This window comes from Typha angustifolia, chromosome 3 (genome assembly GCF_048772165.1).
Source record: "Typha angustifolia cultivar Huaian chromosome 3, ASM4877216v1, whole genome shotgun sequence".
NCBI lineage: Eukaryota > Viridiplantae > Streptophyta > Magnoliopsida > Poales > Typhaceae > Typha > Typha angustifolia.
This window is the reverse complement of record NC_133241.1, coordinates 1,577,514-1,599,578: the sequence shown is the minus strand read 5'-3', so window position 1 is coordinate 1,599,578 and position 22,065 is coordinate 1,577,514. Positions and strand designations below refer to the sequence as shown.

General features: G+C 35.7%; 1 protein-coding gene across 2 annotated transcripts; it reads right to left on the bottom strand.

Annotated features, from left to right (window-relative positions):
* Positions 1 to 1,266: 1,266 nt before the first annotated feature.
* LOC140778535 (zinc finger CCCH domain-containing protein ZFN-like) lies at positions 1,267 to 12,622 on the bottom strand. Of its 2 annotated transcripts, none has more exons than XM_073123318.1 (7): positions 12,330 to 12,622; positions 11,632 to 11,795; positions 10,947 to 11,009; positions 7,554 to 7,673; positions 7,097 to 7,393; positions 5,233 to 5,559; positions 1,267 to 2,570 (listed from the first exon to the last, which is right to left on the bottom strand). In XM_073123318.1, the coding sequence occupies exons 1-7, from the start codon at positions 12,421 to 12,423 to the stop codon at positions 2,244 to 2,246; spliced, it is 1,392 nt and encodes a 463-aa protein (XP_072979419.1). In that variant the 5' UTR covers positions 12,424 to 12,622; the 3' UTR covers positions 1,267 to 2,243. The 2 variants fall into 2 exon arrangements, with proteins under 2 accessions (XP_072979419.1, XP_072979427.1); XM_073123326.1 differs by having other exon boundaries at positions 11,632 to 11,792; positions 12,330 to 12,621.
* Between the last annotated feature and the right edge of the window lie 9,443 nt (positions 12,623 to 22,065).

Sequence of the window (22,065 nt, the reverse complement as noted above, 5' to 3'; positions counted from 1 at the left end):
ACAACAACCTATAATAGATTATATCTTACTATATTTGTACTATCGTCAATATATCGGTTCCCTATGGCCTTCTATATGGCAGCTCACCGACATGTTGAGCATCACATGAGAGTCTAAACCCATATTGAAAAGAGGAAAAGAAAGAAAGATTATATAGATTCTTAGGTCTTCGTTTAATAGCTAAGTATTTTGAAGTCAGAGTTAGGTTCTAAGGAGAGAAAAAGAAAAGAAAATAATTTATATAGGCTCTTGTGCTTTTACCTAATAAATTTAAGGTTTTAAGTCGGGTTAGGTTCTAAGAATTATGCCAAATCATGTTTAACTTGGACTAAGACTCCCCTATCTCCTAACACCATGCACTGCCATAATGCTTCAAGTATTTATAGAGGCCTACAAAGCTTATGTCATTCTTCAAAATAAATTTGGATATACACCTAAGTCAATCCGAAGAACTCTCACAATCTCATAATCAAAAGAGCTATCACTGTCCCTTACTCCACCAAAAAAACCTAAAACCATAGTTGATCTAATATTACCAATCAGACTAGGACTCCTCAAGAGGGAGGCCTAATCCAACACTCGGTATCATAGTAATTTGATAATTGTCCTCAGACCAATTAAAGCAAGAAACAAGTTGATCAAAAGCTCTTGGCCAGACACAAATAACGTCCTTCATATAAGGAGGGGTATCCTCTCCTCCCTTCAAATGAGAACCAGGAAACACAAGCAAATAATTGCTAGCCAAATCTGAGATTTTATTTCCTTAAAAGACCTCATTAATAGTATCAACATGCTCAGAATGAGATCGGCAGAACTAGCATGGATTGCCTTCAAACTAAAACTTCTTGCAATCTATGCAATCTTGGCCATGCATAAATATTAGTGCACATGTGGAATCGAGCGTTTTTAATCTGATACAATTTACTCATCACCATGTAAAGAGAACCAAATAAATGTTACAATTTAACATGGTACCTGCTACGATGACTTCCAAAACATTAGCAAATAACTGCAAGGCATATCTAAGCTTCCATTTCCTCCAATTAAGATCTCATTACTATTGATTACATGTTCTAATAAAATCAGTGGAACAAAAGACAGCTTACTATCAAATTGTTTTTGAATATTGCACGTTAATAGGGAGAAAAAGAAGGGACTGGGTCATGCTTAAAAACTTAATGCACATGTCACGTTGAGCAGATTATAATATGATACAACTTATTCATCAAGGAAGTTAACATAGTGCATGGCATCTGCAACAATGACTTCCAAACATTAGTAAATAATTGCAACAGACTGATACATTAAACATGGTACCAGATTTTTTTTTTCCTGAAATTTTGAGCATGCGTAAAAACAGCTGGATCATACATGAAGATTAATGCATGTCACGTTGAACACTTTTTATCTGATACAATTTATTCACCAAGTAAAGAGAACCAACAGACTGTTACATTATCGTGGCACCTGCTATAATGGCTTCCTGATCTGTTAACACAATCATTGCAAGCGAAGGGCTTTAGCTGCAACAGAATTTTTCCAGTCTTACGACTGATTCTGTATTTCCAATAACTGGCAGAAGGGGCCATAATCAGAACTTCAATTTTTTCGTCTAAAACCAACATTCCAGCATGTATTTCCATGTCTTTTTTCCAGTCAATCACATTGGAAAAATCTAAAGCAGGAAAAGGACAATCTTCTGATGACTGGCTGCAAGTCAAGATTCCAGTATCTTGATAGGCCAGTTTATTCACTTTGCTGTCTTCCACATGTAGACTTTGAATATGGAGATGCCTTGTGGAATTGTATACAGCACTAGGAAGGGGAAAGGAAGAGGATTTATAAAAGAACTGACAGAAAGGGGAGAGATCAAGAGAGACTACTAGACAACAATGGCAAGTAACAAGGAAGGCCAGAATAGACAGACCAGGATATTACAGGACATTACTATTGGGAGATTTGAAGGAGACCACCAGGGAGGGAAGTGTTTAATATAAGAAGCATAAATAAGGTAAGTTGCCCATAAATGAGAGATACGGGCTTTGAGAGAGCAAGAATTTCTGACTCCTAATTGAGTTCGTGATGCAGATTTACAAGATCAAGAACAGAAGATAGAAAATCATGAACCTGCCGCCAAAGGATCAGTTTTGGAGGGAAAAATAAATCTAGCTCGCAATGGGTAACACTGTATACCCCCAGCACTTGAAACTCCATTTACAGGTAAGTTCTTTCTCCAAATGGACTTAAGAAAAAGAAGAAACTTGCCCAATGCTGGAAGAGGTCTGTGATGCCTCTATATCGATACTTTCATCACCAGAAGATATTTGCCGAGAGTCTGACAGAGAAAGCCGTCTGGACTTTCCCGTGATAGTATCAACACGGCCTTCTGATGGCAATGTCAAAGTAGGAGGCCCTGATGAAGATCCTAATAGATGACGAACAGTTGGAACCTCAGTGGTGGACGACGTTGAAAGACCATATGCAAAAGTTCCCATTGGATGATCAAATTTGCAATTAGGACCAAACTTGCATATACCATAACGAGAATAGAAGACACATAAGGGTTCACCCTGCCGGAAGAAAACAGCAGTTACAACTTACAAGCAGCATCATCACAACAGAAAATGACACAAAGTAAAGGAAATGGGCATTACTCTCACAAATATCATAATAAGTGACCAATGATTTTGATTGAAAAAGCAGTAAAGAATATGCGCAAATAGATTGCATCATTTATCAAAAGAAAGGAATAATGAGAGAAGCCTAAAAATTAAAAATAGAATGTAAAATTCACATATATTGTTTTACAAGTTTTCCAAATCTTTGATCCTAAATCATTTATATCTTGTCATGCTTTACATATAAGTTGGAACAAGTAAACTCATTTCTTTCATCTTATTTGGATCACATGCAACATCAAGAAAGAAGCAATAATAGGAAAACAATGGATATTATGTAAAGGGATAATCGACATGGTAACGGTGAATGGTAATCAAATAAATTACTAAATTGCTATGCAAATGAAAGAAAGAGGACACATTTCTCGATGGATGCATTTGAATTTTGTTCCCTGGTTAACTTGATCCAGAAACTGTTACAGAACCTCCATGAGATCCCTTTATGTAAGGTTGAAGTTCAGACCAGCAAGACAAACAAGAAGGTACTATAGATGTGTCCACACACAGAAAATGCATAACTTAGTCTTAATCATGCTTAGGTGTTCAACCACATATCTTAAAGCTTATACACTTATCTATTATTTCAAATTTTACTTGCACAAATATTATATTGACAGGAAACCAATTTATTTGAAACAGGACTACAAGAAATACCTTTTCTATTGCACATTGGCTAGATATTACTAGTGCAAAATAAGATTAAAATGAATCTATCAATTCTAGCCAAAGAGCTACAAATATTCTTGACAAAAAAGACATTGTGTAGATATGTTTTCAATAAATTTTTCCTCAAAGGTTGTAGATCCCAAAATAGCCATCATTGCACAATATAGAAAATAGAAATTTGTATCCACACAAAAATTACTGCAAAAGAAGTATCAAAATCCTGCATGAGGTAAATAATTAGAATTTACACTAATGACTGACTCCAAATTTGTGATTTCATTATTCACTTTAATCATAATTTACCACAAACTACTTGATAAATGAGCAAATCATGATTCTGAACAACTACACTGATAGAATATCCCTTATAAGCTTTTCCTGGCCAATAAATCCTTTCTTCATCAATAGGATAGAATGTCCTAATTCTAATGATCAGGGCATGTAACCACCAATATAAAACTGGAGTTAAAAGAGATGAATATTATTAATTCAGGTGAAGACAAGCATAGAACCTACAAGTCATGAAACAACAAGAGTGAAGAAAGATACGGAAAATCATACAACTCCGGCTAGCTACGACCATAACAACAATAAACAGATAATCACAACTATTTAAGTATGAATCCTTCTCTTTCATTCAGCTCTGCTTCATAAGATTCTTTCCAAATTAAGTTTCTCAAGTCTTTTCTTATGCTTCCTCCCACATCAGTTTTGGCCTTCCCCTTCCTCTTAAGGCACCTACTTCAATAAAATCACATCTCTGCACTTGTGTATAATGTGGGTGATGCAAAAGAACAAAAGAAAAGAGAATATGCATCCTAATCAAAACATTGCATGCATGATAGTAGACAGTTAAGGCAACTTTAGATTGAGATATTTGTGAAGCTAACTTCTATACATGTAAGTTTTTGCGTATAGGTCAAAAGAGCACTTGGTTGCTGCAATGGAAAACAATATAATTTAGTTAAATAAGAATCGGAATAAGAGAACTTTTTTCACTTGCCCAAACAAGTTTTGTTTGAAACTAAACATGGTTCATTAATGTGAAGGAGTGGACAGCGTAGAGATATAACTCAAGAGGAGAACTTGCAGCAATCAGCTTTAGCAAAACAAATGAATAATTACCAAAAATTGGACAGAGCAATCAACAAATTATAGCAGAATATTTTATCAATGTTACTGCAAATAACTAAATTATGATAAGCTAAGTATACCAGCAAGTAAGACACAAGGGAAAGTATGAAAATTGGCCCAAATCACTTACTACTAAAATCTTTTGTCATAATTCACAGGATACTATGAATATGAAGAAAGTGCCGTCATCATGAAGAAGAAATTGAATGTCCGCAATATAAATTTCCTGGACTGCTGGATGTACATGTCTTGATCAAGCACGTGCTTAAATCATATGTGATTTCTTAGGAAGTTGGTCACAATTTCAAGTCTTATAGAACTGCACAGAGATAAATCTACATGGTTCATTGTTTAGTATAGTTCGCCCATCATTGCATCTCTTACAATACTAGGCTTAAAGAGAAAAAACTACAACAATGACAAATTCCAATTTCAGATACAATCATACAAGAGATTGGATTTGAAATACCACAAAGTATCTGTACAAACAAGTGCCACCAATTATTCAAAAAGCATTTACTCCAAAATTCAATATTCACCTATACCTCCAAAAAGTTTTTGATATCTCTGATAAATGCAAGCAGCATGTCATTGCACTAGAGATAACTAAGCAGACAGGGACCAGAGGCAGCTGATGAATGTCATAAAACTGATAATTGTGACTTTGGTAAGGGGTTCTCTACTTCTCTTTAATTTTGTTTCCAATCTTTAATCAGCCCAGAAGGAAAGTTTAAGCATATAATGATAAACTTACAGGACGTAATGGAAGGCCTAATGGACTCAGTGCACAATCTGGAATAGGCATTAATCTCTCCTTTGGATGATGAAACCTGCAAACAGCACCAAATTTGCAGTCTCCAGTCTTCATGTAGAACTGACATTCAGGTTGGTCAGGTCTTTCAGGAAATATGTTCTCTCTCTGCACTGCATAGACCCCCATAGGCATAGAACCTGGTTGATAAGAAGAAAACACCTCCTGAGCACCTACACCTGGTGTTTCATTCTGGCGAGAGAGACCATAATACTGAGAAGTCCCAGGCGTTTGTTGCTGCCCCTCTGGAGATGAAGAACCCAATTGTCCCTGAAGAGGACATGAATATCAATACAAGAGTTTTGTATTACATCATCAAAGTCTACCGCAACAGATGATAGATTAGTATGAATAATAGTTACTGCAAGTGTATCATTCAAGAACCAGCATAAGGAGCAGCAATAACAATTTCAAAGAGACATTGAGAATCAGTAGTATCAGTCACTACATGATATTATAAAGCTATAAAGACCCAATAAATATATTGTATTATACATGTATTACTATTGTACTATACAGTTTGAATGTGTTCTGCTAGAAATACTAAATGCCAACAGAGACCCAATAAATATAGGCATTTCATTGCTTAACAAAGATTATATAACAGTGGAAAAGGAGAGAGCACCTAATTGACTGCTATTTATTTTCCTTCTCAGACAGCATTCCTGGGATCCCAATAATTCCTAAAAACAATAACAAATGGGGAAATATTATGCCATATGCCCTATATAATTCATTATCTCAGATCCCTGAAAAGTTGTGATCTTTTTATTCTGGGCTGTATAATTTTGAGATTTAATTAAACCACCTAAAAGACAAGAAAATTGAACAAAAATCCCAATGTTTAGGTAACTCCAAAATGAATCTGAGATATACAATCTTGATCAAGTACTACTGGAAGACTCAATAACACCAGATTAACCAGACAACACAAAGTTCACATCTTTGACTTAAAAAATGGAAGTTCAAAGAGTTGGTAATGCTCTTTGATGAAGTATTCTGACTCCAATTACAGAAAATTATCACATAGAATCAAATAATTAGCTGCAACTAACAATACAGTATGTGGACTAGAAAATCATCAAAAGATCCTGAAGGAACATAATCATAGGGTGAACCTAATTGAAGATTGAAATGGATTAGACTTACTACTTGGGAAAGAACATTAAAGAGACCAGCAGATAAGGGCAACAACCAAATGATATGTTGCAAAGAACATAAATATTGAACCTACCCAATTCTCAAAAGGTTGGACAAGTAGGAAAATGATAATGGTAAAAGCAAGAGTACCATGCATAAGTCTAAGAATATGAGTTCTTCATGGAACTCCATGTCCTGTGTTTACAAAAGACTATTAGCAAACATACAGGATAAACATAAATTAACCTTTGTAGGGGATCATGCCATAGACGTACCACTATCGGTACTAAGAGTGCTAAGGGGAAAACAATACATGCATATCATATTAGTCTAGAAAGAGGCTATTTGTAGAAAAAAGCTTATAGGTTTTAATAATAATAAGATTGGGCAATTGAAACTGAGTGCGATCAGTTTTTATACTAGATGCATATCTTTTTATAATAAAATACACATAATTTATACAAGGACCCACTTTTGCTATTTTGAAAACTAAAGAGTTTTTCTATGCAAATACCCCCATACAAAGGCACATAAAATATAAGAAGCTAATATCAGGGAAACTATCATATATAGAAAACATATATATATGTTTTCTATTAAAAAAAATTCAGGATTTCTTCTTTCTTTTGTATCAACAGAACAAAAGAAGAGGTATATAAGAACTTACATGGTATGGATTCCACCCAGGAATTTGAACTAATCCTTGAGGAAGAATCAGTTGTGCATAGCTTGAAGGACCTTGCCACCGAGGACTTGAAATAAAGGAAGCTCTTGAAAAGGGCCAGTTTGTTGAGCTTCCCGGATAAGGCCGTTGACTAGGGGATGTAGCAGACTGCACTGGAGGATAAGCAGAAGACCCACGCACACTTACCATTGCAGCAGATGGTTGTGGGTGGTGATATTTACATGTGTTTCCAAACTTGCACTGGCCGGTTCTTAAATAATATGCACATTCCTTCTCATTCTGCAATAATAAGCTCAAGTAACTAACAGTACAGAAGTTTACATCTAAACGCAGAACAACAAACAAATATGTACGGTGGTCATTGCTAATAACTAGAACTAGAAAATGCCCAATGGAGAAGACTGGAAAAGTAAATTTCAAAGCAATATTAAGCACAAACCGGTCGAAGTGGATAGCCTAAAATGTTCAACTGCACTTGCCCAGCAATACCAGCCTTATCTTTAGGGTGGTGAAATTTGCATGTAGCTCCAAATTTGCACGTTCCAGTCTTCAAGAAGTACTGCAGAATATAGAATAGTGGTACGTCAGAAAGCGGTCCTTCCAGCCCATGGACGAATGAACAGAGCATACAATTTGATGCTGTAATCAGGGATAAACTTTTTGAGCACAAACAACATAAGAATATAACATATGCACAGGTAAAACTAGGGACAATTTATGTTGCACACTTGCACAGAGCTTTAAAACTTATCATGGATCATACTATTGATGTTGAATTAATATAAATCAATATCTGCAAAATTAGGACATATAAACATAAGAGTGAATGCAATAAAAGAACTAGCAGACTAGACAGCTGAGGAGGTAAGTAACCATGTTTAACCCAAGGTTAGGATCATGAAGTAGAGTGACTAGAACTGATCAGAAACTGAAAGCAAAAAAGGGATTACAGAATACTTTATCAGGAACAAGATCATAGGAGGAGCTTTTACTGGCTTGAAAGCAATGGGGGAAAGAAAGAAATCTTAGAGCACAAGTAAGAAGAGAGAAGAACAGCATAAATAACCTAATGTACTGACTCACAGAATCAATCTTCACTTACATAGCATGCTACCATTTAGTCTACACATGAACGTAAGTACGTAACTTGTTAGAAATTAGAATGATGGCAAATAAGTCTATTAATTGACAACTCAGAAATTCCCTCAAAAATTAAAATGGAGAATTACCTAGACTCCCCCATGAACTATTGACCATTTTCACAAACATCCCCTTTATTTAATTTTTGTAACATTTTGATCCCCTCATCTACATGAAACCTTCAAAATGGCCATTCTGTAACTACCCATTAGAAAATTCAAAATCTCACAAAAGACCTATATAAAAAAAACACTAAAACGTTAATGAAATCTCAAAGATCTAAGAGTCTCTTGACCTATCACATATAGGGGTGTCAAATAAGCTCGTTACCTCACGAGCTATCTTGAGATGGGCTCGCTTCTAGCTCAGTTCAAGCTTACTCGCCTAATAAATGAGATGAGCTTGAGCTTGATAAATGTTTGTATAATATAAATATATACATAATTTAGACAATTTTTTTCCAACCAGAAGCCATGTAGGTAGTTAGAGCTCTCCTATAGAAGATCCTAATATTTGAATCTCCACATTAGCATTATCAAGTAAAGTTTCTGCTTTGCAAGTTCCTTAGTTCCACGTCAAAAATGTAATAGCTAGAAGAAGTCCTTATAATTATTCTTCTCAGCTGACCTTAAATGCTCAACTAAAATCAAATGGAAAATTTTGTAACCAAGCCATAACTGAGTTGACCCGAGCTAAATCGGTACTTGGGTGAGCCAACCTAGGCCCATCCATAATAACTAGCTAGGCTAATTCTATATAACCATTATAGGCCTAAACATTTCAAAAAGAGTAAAAAAGATAGAACATTTAATATCATAATAGTAATAAAATGAAATTAAAAAAATCATAAAATGCACAAGAATTCATATTTGACTCAATCAATATATTAACCAAAGCAAAGTAACAAACTAATTAATTTTGGGAAATTATGAATATGCTTCACACATTTGCCTGTCAATCCGCTCCAAATTGCAGCAAGTTGCTTCATTGTCATAAATCTCATGCTAACATTACAAACATAAGTATTGATGCTCTAGTGCTTCTCATGAGAGATTTAATAGATGGATATGACTTCAGAACATTATCAATTCTTTGGAATCATTTGATTAGTCAAAGTAAAGCATGATACTTGGATCCTTCATATCAAATTCATATGGTCAGTAATTTAAGTTGAAGTTCGATCGTTCACTATTATTCATTTCCACTTTTCCAACAGAAAGTCAATCTTATGACTGACAACTAGATGTAAGACTTCAAACTTTCAAAATATTTAGTTGGACAATTTTCTTGGAGTAAATTCCTCCCTAGTAAGAGGCCCACTTAGATTTATGCCTGCATCAGCCCATCCCTACCTATAAAGGACAACACAAAGTCTGCAAAACCATAAATACATAATCTCTCTCGGTATCCTAGTTAAACAAACTTCAATTGCATTTCTCCATTTATTTTCCAAGTTTTATGGATTAGGAGAGAATACTCAAAAATTGTAGAAGGTCCAAGAGCAAGGATTACCATCCTTGTACATGACGATAAACAGGTAGCATTGTGTGTTGTATTATGTAAACTAGTGACTTAAAGAAGGACAGCATGTTAAAGTCTAGGCATGTCCATATTAATTTCCTTATTTAGCACAGTACTGATAGGAATCATAGTATATCCAAAAGTACTAGTACTTTCATGCATCTGGTTTTCCAAATAAAAATGAGGATAAAACTGGAATAATTTTGCAAAAGGAAGTTATCATTTCCATTAGTAATCAGAGGCTGAGAGCCCTACAAAGATCAGTCAAATTAAACAACTAGTACCTTTCATTTCACTATTTAGGTGATAAGGATCCTTTCATGATATATAGTAGTTCGGGGATCATCATCTTATGGATTAACTGTGTCCAAATCTAAATCTCATGAGTAATACCATAGCAACAATCACTATGATTTAGAAAGTCCCTTGTCTTATTTTCTGCTTGACAAGATGAAAGTGAAGAAATTTTAAGGATTTAAGGTTCTATCTCAGATATACTGCAGGTCGCTAATCTACTTTCATTTTTGACATACTTTCAAGTAAATATCATGCATTTTTGCTACATTTGCTTCTGAATGACTATACTTTTGACCATTCATAGACATGCTTCAATTATTTTGATGCACATGTAGCCAGATTCGGCTTCTTGCAATCAGTCAAGGGGAAAACTTCCCCCTTATGAAGGTAATCCCTTTCCGTTAGTTCTGAAACAAGTTTTCAAGTGTGAGTCGATGTACAATTGCACCAAATATTTTTTTAAAAAAATTCCCATTAAAATTATTTATGTAAGTAACTAAAGTAGAAAATTAGATCTATAGTCATCTACTGACCTAATAACTATCAATCTTTTCTCCTTGAAAGATTGATAATAAAAAAGAAAGCAATAATGCCTATATGTAGTTGGTCACATTTGACACATTTGACTGCAAATCCAGTGTGTGTATGCTAAATATGACAAGTACATGCACAAAGCATCTAAGCTATACACAACTGAAGTTGAGACCCAAATATCTTCTGCACAAACAATCAACATCCATTCAGTTCATTAATGATAAATTGTCAAAATAATCCCTCAACAATGCCACATGTTCAAACACATAGAAACAGAAGGGGGAAAATAGATTAACCTCTTTCAAAAGGGGTTAAGACTTAAGAGAAATCAAGGATTCACCTGACATTCGGGTTGGCCAATTCTTTCAGGATACCCTCCCTTAATTCTTGCAGCAGAGAGAGCCTAACAATTAAAAGGAGCAATAGAAACCTCACATAAGATCATTGTAATAAGCATATAAAAGCAGCAAGGAAGAAGTTCTAAAGGAGCCATACAAGATAGGTACTACATATTAATATAGATGTCCCACAAAAGGATCGCCAAGTAATTTTGAAAATGATAAAGATAAACATTGTGAGGACACCATCCTTTCAGGATGACTGGAAAACTTTCTGCTTGTTACAGTTTAACTTTTGAGCTCTGGAAGTTGGAATAAACTGGCTTGCGGTCCTGTAGCAAAAGTTAGCAAAATTGTAACTACATCACAATAGTAAAAGTGTTCCACATACTCCCAGCAGTTTGGAAAGTGTTGCTGGCAGCTGGTTCCAACTAAAGGAAACTTTAGAGCTATTGGGAAGCAGCTGTTGATTTAGAAGCTGGGAATGGGATCTCTATAATTTGCATAATAAGACAACTCAGACATATTTACATGCACACAAATGGAGAAAACAAAATAAGCTAAATGACAAGTTCATGATATAAACAGAAGGAGACTGAGCAAAAGACAAAAGCAAGATGATACTATTACTAGAGAGAGCATATAGCTTTCAAAGAACATTTAAGTAAATGAACCACATTAAATTACCAGCGTCCTATCTGGAGGGTGATTAAATTTGCACGTCATCCCAAATCTACAGACCCCAGTTCTAATGTAATAAGTACACTCCGGCTCTCCTGGACGCTCGGGATAAGGTCCGGATTCCATCGACTCGTGTCCTCCTCTTAAGTTTAGTTCCCACATTGCCTCTGCTATCAGATCCAGATAAAACTTCCTTTAGTCCATTCAACAAAAAAAGAGGAAAAGAAAAGAAAAGAAAGAGAGATAAAAAGAAAGCAAATTTGGCAAATTGAATTGGATATTACTAAACAAAAGGAAAAGGTAAAACATAAATTCCGACAGTCGTAACACCATCAATAAATTGTTAGCCTAATTCCCAATCCATCAGAACAAGAACAAGATAACGAACCAACATTGATACATCTAAAGAAAACTGACAGAGATAGGTGAAGAAGGACCAGAAATTAGCACAAAATAGCAAAGAATAACAAGAAAACTCGGTCAAAAACCTCCCTTTTTGGCACAAAATTCAGTTTCCCCACAGCAAACTGCGTATACCGCACCCCATTTAACCAACCGAAAACATATGAATTCCAACAATGGCGACGCCAAATCCATTATAAGAAATCCTACCTCAAAGAACGCTAAGACAGTCCCAGCATTGCTACAGTAGTCAGAACCCAAAATCAAGGAAAAAAGAAAGAAGACAAACCCTAATCCCTCACCTTCATCAACCCCCTGCCTCATACCGGACAACGCGGACCCCTCAGTCGCCACACCGCCGCTCACCTCCCTCCCGGTGGCCGCCGACGACGACATCACCGGGTCCGCGGAGCCGGCGCTCCCATCACCGTTGGATCCCGGCGTCGGCGATCGCGCTCGAGGGCGAGGGTTTGGTATTGAAACAAAGAAGGAACGGTAGCGATAAAGAGGAAGAGAAGGAGAACCCGAGCTCTCTTCTCCACAAACGAGGAGAGAGAGAAGAAGAAGAATAAGCACCAGCCATCCGCTACCTCCACCAGTCGTTTTTGTTCCCCCTTTTCACCCGCGCGAGCGAACCCCAACAGCGAATAATAACTAAATTTTATTATCCTAACTACCAAGCGTACCCAATAATACCCCCCGATAATCTCTCAACTGTGCTGGAATCCCACGTGTCCTCGATAGATAGTAAATTTATCAATCTCTTCTTTGTCAGACGTGTGCTTCTAAAAATTCCACGTCGGATTTCCTTCGAATCAACTTATTTTGGAGGAAATTTTGAGTACACGTAATACGGCTTGATGTATGTCGGTGATCGTCCGCTTTGGACGGAGCATGAGCTTGTATAGTTGGTTACAAGGAGGTATTTTATTGGATTACAGATATGATGTAAAACTTTCCTGCATCCTTTGGCTGCAGAGCATCTAGTCTCTAACATCTCCCAGCTTTTATTTTCAATATGATGCAGTGCTAAACCTCGTTCTAGTTACCCGCGGGGGTGCGTAAGATCACCTCCTTCGAGGTCTCCTGACTCTTCATCCAATCATCCATATGATTTGGGCGGCGCCAATAGGCGCGATCAGGATAACGGAACAGATCCGGAGGACAGGGGAAACGTGGCGGGACGAGAGAGGTGGGAACGGGGATGAGGGTTGCGAGCCACGCGTGCGGTGGCCCGGGCGCACGCGGGTCCCACGTGAGGAAAAGAAGCACGACGACGAAGCGCCACGCGTGCGATCCAGATACGGCGCGCGGCTGCGGAGTACCTCTCCCGCACCGCTCTCTCTACTTGACCCCGTCAAACCCAGTGATGGAGGGTGGGGGGCGGGCCCCCCACCGGAGGGCAAGTAGGTGCGGTCGTGGGTCAAGTAGGCAGGTGCGGGATGGAGGGTGGCGGAGTTAATAAAAAGTTATTTCTTCTTTTGTTGGGGGGTGGTGGGGCCCGAGCTTGGAATTCGCGAGGGTGACTTTATTCGAGCTTTACGGCTGGGTGTGTGAAAAAGCCTTGGGTGACATCGATTTATTATTATTATATTCGTTTGGGGTTGACTCGGGGAGACGGGAATATGCACATCGACTTAAAAAGATCGGTGGGAGTGATCTTGATCTGGTGGTCAACAGCTAAGGGAACAAATATAATGTTGTTTTCCGACAAAATCTATTTTGTTTTAGTCCTAGAATTAAAACTTAGTTTGGTTGGCGCACAAGATTTATAAATGAGTTTTTTATTTTATCAATATTAAAAAAATATCGTCTTTTCTTTCAAAAATATGCCCAAAAAAAATTATTGTTAGAGTTATGTATGAACTAAAAAGCAATCAATTACCAACCAACTCTACTCCTATAGTTGGTAGGTACCTTGCTCAGAATCAACGAGGTCATGAGTTCAATTCTAACCCTAAATAATATTGTGGAGAAATTATTTGCTAGTAGATGGTTTGGTGGTTTGGTGGCTTTGTTCGATTCGGTTGATAGCTCAACAGTGCGATTAGCTTGAAGAACAGCTTGGTAATGTAATAGCATGGAGCAGGTCTCGACGGCGTTTAGTTCGAAGCAATTATACGGCGACGCATATGGTTTAAAGCCTAGACTAGATATTTAAAAGCTCGGTGAGACCTAAAGTGTCTCTATATCTAGGGAGGGTTTGCTCTTTCTCCAACCTATATCTAGCCTTCAAGCACATGAGTTCAACTCTAACCCAAATAATATTATGAAGAAATTATTTGCTAGTGGGTGGTTTGGTGGCTTGGCTCGATTCGATTGATGGCTCGACAGTGCGGTTAACTTAGAAAAACAGCTTGACAACACAACAGCTTGGAGCAGATCTCGACGGTGTTTGGTTCGAAGCAATTATTCGGTGATACATATGGCTTAAAGCTTAGGCTAGACAACTAAAAGCTCGATGAGATCTAAAATGTCTCTGTATCTAGGGAGGGTTTGCCCTTTGTCCAGCCCATATCTAGCCTTCGTGCACATGAATGATAAAAAAAAGAGCAACCAATATATATATATATATATATATATATTAATGATGTGAGAGAAAAAAAAAAAAAGATTCGTTTATTTGTTTGCAAGGATTGACTTACAACATAAAGTATATAATTCATTTTATATTATATTATGTCTATTGTTGGTTCGGGTGGAGTGTCACTTAGTGACTCGTAAGTTTGGCTCTCTTGACCAAGTCTCTTGGAAAAGAAAGGAATAGGGTACCTCTATTTTTATAATTTATCCTACACATCACAAATCTAGTTTTAACTCCTACAAAAGGGTATAAATTATCCATCAAATAGCAGCATAAAATGTACCTTTAGACTTTTCTACCATTTTGTAGCAATTTGTGGAGTTTTTGACTAATTTTTTAAGTCCGCCACTAATTTTTTTAAGTTTAAATTATTTTAATATTTAAATACAAGATTATGAGTATTTGAAAATTACTAATCAAATCAGCAAGTTCTTATGAGGGGATATAGGATAATGATATTATAATTTCTCTCTTTGTTTGGAAAAAGAGAATAATGATATATTGGATAAAAATAAGTATACATTCACATGATTAACATTACTTTTTATGTGTAACAACACCCACAAAAAAAAATTAGGGGAAGGGCGGGGCACGTGCCCACCCTCACCCCTTGTAGAGGGGAGAGAAGAGAGCAGGCATAGCCCCACTACGCACACAACCATCGACATGTGCAAATGGCATACCTCGGATAGAGGGTTATCGTGCACCTTTCTCTCTCTCTCTCCCCCTATTTTTTCCCCTCCCCTCGGTTCACTCCACTCACCGTCCTTCTCTTTCCACTACCTCTCTCCATCCGATCGTTAATGCAGTTGGGCCAACAAATTTGTTTTCGTCGTTAGGGAGTTCTCCCTTCCCTCGTTCTTTCTTTTCTAATTGGTGACGACATGGTGCTTTAAGCGCGATGTCTTTATACTTCCCCCCACCTTCAATGGTGCGACGACAGTTGGCCACCAATGTCGATTCTTCCCCTTCCTCCCCCTCGTGGAGGTGGTGTTGGTGTGGGTAGGTGGGGGAGACGAGGAGGTACTTCCTCTCTAGTGTAGTTCCCTAGCTTATTATGCTAGGGATTGTTGCGTAGGCTGGGTGGAGCCAGCTCGAGTGTGTCGGGCTCAAGCTCGGGTTCTATGGAGCCAGCCCGATAGCCTTGGCTATAGGCTAGCTTGGCCAGCTCGAGCCCCCTTGGCTACAAGTTGAGCCTAGCCCAGCCTAACAACCCTATCTTGGGCTGGGTATGGCCTCGCTTGTTAGCTTGAGCATTTTTAGGTTTTTCTTTATAAATTCTTAGATTAGGTAGGCTTAAGTCGGGTATTTTTCTCCTCGTTATTGTTATTTTTAGTATTATTACTTATCTTCTCTTTTTTTACTCTTGTAAATTTAGAAATTGGTGTTGACCTAGTGATTCTATTGTAGAGCACCTTGGAACCAACTCACTTCGGAGCTAGCTTATAACGCCCCCGCCCGGCATAGGCACGTGCACACTCACGCGCCCACATGGCACGCACGGCGCATGCGACAGGTTGGGCGGGTCCGTCACGCACAAATACTCTCTGATGCACATATAATCATGACGTCATCAAATAAAACGTATTACCTATCCATGGTCACATAATCCATCACCAAATACATTATACTACTAACCAAATAAATCTATTAACATATGAATATCCAAGTCCATAATAATATACACTAAACCACTACATGATTTGGCATGACCCACACAACCCACAACAAACCATCAATATACAACTAAAATAATTAATACAAGAGTACACTATGATTCAGCATATATTATATAAATCATCGTCCAATACAAAAGAGTACAAATATCAAATACTGGTATAACTCAATTTCTATATAAACTATCATCTATACCGTCTCGTATCTATAGCTCACCTCATCATCACTCTAAATATCTCCTCAAGATATCTCAAGTCGCTATCACGTATCACATATCTGAGGAGGTTAGAAAAGAAATAAAGAGAGTCATAGTCAAAAAGCTCTGTGAATAGATCTTACCTCGAATCAATAATGCCAGATAAAGAGTATATTATGTACTGGATAATATGAATCAAAAAGAGCATCATGTCATGAATGAGTATATGAATGTATCATCAATAATATATAAATGAAAAGTAGATAGCATACAATAACTGATAAAAATATATAATTCTCGACAATGAGTAAACAAATCTCCATGTCATACTATTATCATAACTCTCTCTCAAATATGACACATGATGCTTCTACCATGACCATGCTATAATATCAGATGCAACCATATATAATGTATATTGACCACTCAAAAATTAGATAATTAGATGATAATGAAATTATATGCATTTCTCAACATCTTAGCCATCAATGTCAGCTCTATACGTCATCATCATACTAGACCACTATGCATAGTCAACACCCGGTACTCGGTCTCAACATTATGCTTGCAGGCTCAGAGCATACTCTGCCATCCGCAAGGAGTATCTCAAATATAACTATACTTTGCCATCCGCTAAGGGTATAAACATCCATCCAGACCGGGCACCCTTCTAGTTGATAGAAATCTCGTGAGGATAACTCGCCACATATGCCCTGGTGAACGACATGTGTCCGAATATCTGTTGCGCACACAGACTAATGACCTCAGACGTAAGGCCAACAGGATGGCAACTATGTCAAGCGATCAATTATCCATTAAGCGCATCCTAACCCTCGCGCCCACTCGAATATCATCACGCTTTCTATTAACTATCATATCAATCACATTCCATGCTTTTCTTCTAAATGACAGATCATATGCATATATATAGTATGATAACGAGTTAATGCATAACAGGAATTTAGGTGGAACATGAATCCAGAGAAAAATGATACAATATAGTCTCCAACCATGTATCTAACACATGCATACTCTTGCTAGTCTAACACATGCATACTCTTGCTAGTCTATCACATGCACACTCAAGCTAGAGATCATATCGATATAAAGTCATAACAGTATATTCATCTCCAATCATCTCTATATATCACCGATATATTCATGTCCCAGATCAGCCTAATTAAATGCATAATAAAATATGCTTGACTGAAATTATCTCTAGATAAAGTCATATAATCATGCTGGAGGCCAAAACATGCATATACATAATATATAATATATCCTAATTTAAGAAAAATATCTAGGGGATAAGACTACTCACCGTCTGATCAGAAGACACAAACCACGTATCTCTCACGTCCGTCAGTCAAACATCAACTTATCGTCAGAGTCCACGGGGTCTCACATAAGGGGGTTCGGGGTCTTGAAATATTTAAGTACCATAAAGTTAGTCGTTTATGTAATTAGAATTAATTCAAGTAAAATATAACTGTTTATTAGGTGTAGAATCACTTCTCTTTTATTTTTGATTACATAACTAGGTCTATATTATAGATACGATTCAAATACTATAATTATATTATTATCATAAAATGTTAGTTATAACATAAAAAGAAAGGTTTGTTTCTTTTTATTTATAATATTCTAAATATATAATTATAAAGTAAAAGTTAAATAATTATAAATAAGATATAAGTATAGATAAGATTTATTTTATAATTCTTAGTCTATTTTGATTAATAAGAAATTATATATAGTATTTACTTAATTACGCCAAATAATAAATAAATAAATACAAGTATTACTTATATTTATACGTAATAGTTATAACCTCATTAATCATTAATTATACTAATTAAAATTAATAATCATCATGTTGAAGAATATATATATTATTATGAACATAATTAATGTCTAAATAATTTATCTGTATTAATTAAGGAAATAATACCTAATTAAATAAATAAACAAACATAAAATAAAGTAGATAATATAATAATGTCACCAGTGCTGGGCTTGGCCCAGCACTGCTTGCTATAGTGCTGGGCCGAGCCCAGCACTGTTTCAGAAGCAGAAGAAGGAGCTAAGAGAGAAGAAGAATGGAAGAAGAATGGAAGAAGGAAGAAAGAAAAAGAAGGAAGAAAGAAAAAGAAGGAAGAGAAAGGAGAAAGAAGGAAGAAGAAAAAGAGGAGAGGAAGAAAGGAAGGGAAGGGACCAGGCCGCGGGGGAGGGGCTCGGCCGCTGCTGGCCAGCCAATGACCGGCCTCTCTCTGGCAACTCTGTTCCAATGAACCCGAGAGAGAGAGAGAGAGAGAGAAGAGGAAAGAGGCTCACCGGCGTTAGTGGAGGTGGTAGCGGTAGCGGCAGGCTGGTGAAGTGACGGCGATAGTAGATAGATAGAGAGAGAGAGAGAAAGAGAGAGAGAGAGAGAAAGAGAGAAAAGTGAGAGAGAGACCGAAAGAGAAAACGAGAGAAATAAAAGGGAGAGAGGCGGTGGGAAGGGAGGCCGCGACGACGGTGGGGCCCACTGCGCCAGCTGGCCTAGCCAGGTTAGCCGGGCCGATGCCTGGTGCACGTGGCGCCCTCCTCATCTGCCACTGCATGACACGAGGCTATCGTGCCATGCAATGAAGTTTTTTTTTTCTTCTTTTTTTTTTAAGATTAGGTTGTTACATAGCTTACTTGGAGCATGTACTATTGTAATTGATTCGTATTCTTTTTTTGTATTATGGATGGATTTATTATGGGTTATAGACACTTTTTTCCTTTCCGTTAATTTTATTTGGGTTTCTTCGTTCGCGCGTTGTTGAGCTCCTAAACCTTTGCATGACACTCACAAGGAGGGGTAAGCTCGTAGGAGTCATGTGGTGTAGAATGGTTGTTATAGTAGTCATTTATATGACACGTCAAATTTGTAAAAAAGGTGTTCTTATATATAAATAATATGAACCATTAGATCAAATATCTAATAATTTCTATTAGTTTATGTTTATATAATATTTATATCTTATAGTTGAATTATGCCTTATTTCAATTCAAACTTGATCAAGCTCGAAAATAGGCTTAAATATTTCAAGCTTAAATTGCTTATTTTGATCATCTCGTTTAACTTAAGCTCAAATTTGACTTGAATTAAAATTGCTTCAATTAAATCTTGATCCAATATTTAGGCATGAAATTAATTTTAATAAACTTGATAAGAACATATCCAACCGACGCTCCATATTTGGAGCTTGGAGCCAATACGGAGCCAAAAGCCCGGTGCACTCCAACGCACCGGGCTCCATATTTATTAAAATAATAATATAATATAATTATTTATATTAGCTATTTTAAATTACTTAATAGGTCATCTTAGTGTTATTATTTTTTAATAAAAAAATATATGGTTAGAAAACTCTCATCGAGATTTTTAAAATAAGACTAATATCCAATAGTTTAGAAGTAATTTTAAATTACTAACTTTTTAATTAAACGCATAAAAATTGTATTACACAAAATAAGCATTGAAATAACCATTACATATCATTAACTGAAAATATCAAAATTACTCAACCTTTAGTCGTTGAGGATCTGAAAGCCAATGATGATGAATGATTTTAACGATTCCTTGCTTGACATAGGAAGACTAAGATAGAAAGACTCATTTTGAGCTTCAAAATGCACTGATTGAACACTTATGGTAGAGACACGAAAATGAAGGAATATAAATTTTAATGTAATTTTTATTTGATATATTTCATGTTTGATATATTTCATATCTGATGTATTTTAATATTTAATATTTACATTAGAAAATAATTTTAAGTAATTATATTTTAGAACACACATTCATTTTATAAATAATAAAATATTAGACTCATTTTTATAAATAAGAAAAATTTTAAAATTTAAATTAACTTAAAAATATTTAATATTAGACTCATTTTAAATGTCTCGATGAGACCTTTTCGATGGTACTATTTTTATTAAAAATGGATTAGTAAAACTAATTATATACCTAATTTAACTAACTAGATTATTTAATAAAAGATACAGATGAAATTAAAAATTATTAAATATAATAATTATTGGGCAAATTTAAAAATTTTAAAAACTTAAAGAAAAATATAGTCGGACTCTAAATTTAGAGCTCCACTGTTGCTAGCTCCAATTAGAGCTACCAATTGAGCCCAGTTGGAACTCCACCAAGCTCCAAATTAGCCTGGTTGGAGTTGCTCTAGGAGCTCGACTCAATCACGGCTCTCGATTACACCCCCAGCCCAATGTGGGAGGAGAAGGGGCATGTTAAGTCAAAAAGCTTTATTTGAAAATAGAAATATAAAGACCAGTAAGATTTTTTGTTGGAGCACATCAATTGGTCTTCGTTATAACCTTTCTTCAATATCTCGGGTGACTGATGTGAAAATGAAAGTAAAAGTGAGAGCAATTTTGGATAAGGAAAAATGACCTCCTTAACACCATTTAGGGATGGTGTTATTAAGTGATCCACTCTCAGGTTCTTCTTGTTTGTTGTATCCTAAGATATAAAAACTTTTAAATATACTTAAAATGTGTTGGTGATCTCTTAGATGGTAGATGCTATAACTTGTATAATAGTGTTACTACTCATATTTCAATTCTTGATTTTAGTGAACCTCTTGAGTATGTTGAATAACAATCTTATAATAAGATAATCTAATCTTTAGCATTGCATATTGATATGAGTGTAAACTAGTTTGAGTAATTATACCAAATTTATTTGAGTTATCAATTTGCTATGCCCAATAATTAGGTTAGTTTATTTTGATCATATTGTTTTAAGTGAAAAATCTATGTTGACATAAGTTTATAAGAAATTTTTTGTCTTAGTTTAAATTTCATAGAAAGTGAAAAATATAATATTATTTTTTAGAAAAATGTGGAAAAGATTTAAAATTAGGCTATCTTAACTTATAAGTATGAAAATCACAACTGTATGAGTGATACTATATATCATAGATTGGTTTGACTATTAGTCATGTTCTTTGAATTTTCTTTATGACCTTTATATATATATCTTGATATTATTTGAAATAAGTTCTAGTGGATTGCAACCTAGGTTGTGTATATAATTTTTTATTTTGCTAATTTATTAATTGAGATTTCTAAACTTTATTTAATATTTTGATACGTAAGTAGTTATCATCTCTAATCATAACATAAATCAAGTGTTTGAAGTTTTTTTATGCATCTTATGTATGTCTTACACTAATATATAGTTAAAATTTTGACATTGTAACTCTTATTTGGCTTAGATAATTGTCAAATTGATTTTAGATTTGAACGCAATGTGCTGTCATTATCTTAGAATTTTAATGTTTAGAATTAGTTTGAAGAAGATAAATGAATTTGATATTGAGGCTTACAAATTATGAAGTTTTATTTATATTTATACAATTGGCAAATTATGATTCAAATAAATTTTTCATTAATATAGCATGTCTAGATTTTATGTATGGGTTTAAGCAGAAGTTATGAGATGATTGATAAAGAATATATTACAATGGTTATAACATATATGGCATATTATTTTTTCATGTATTAGGTGTTTAATAATAGT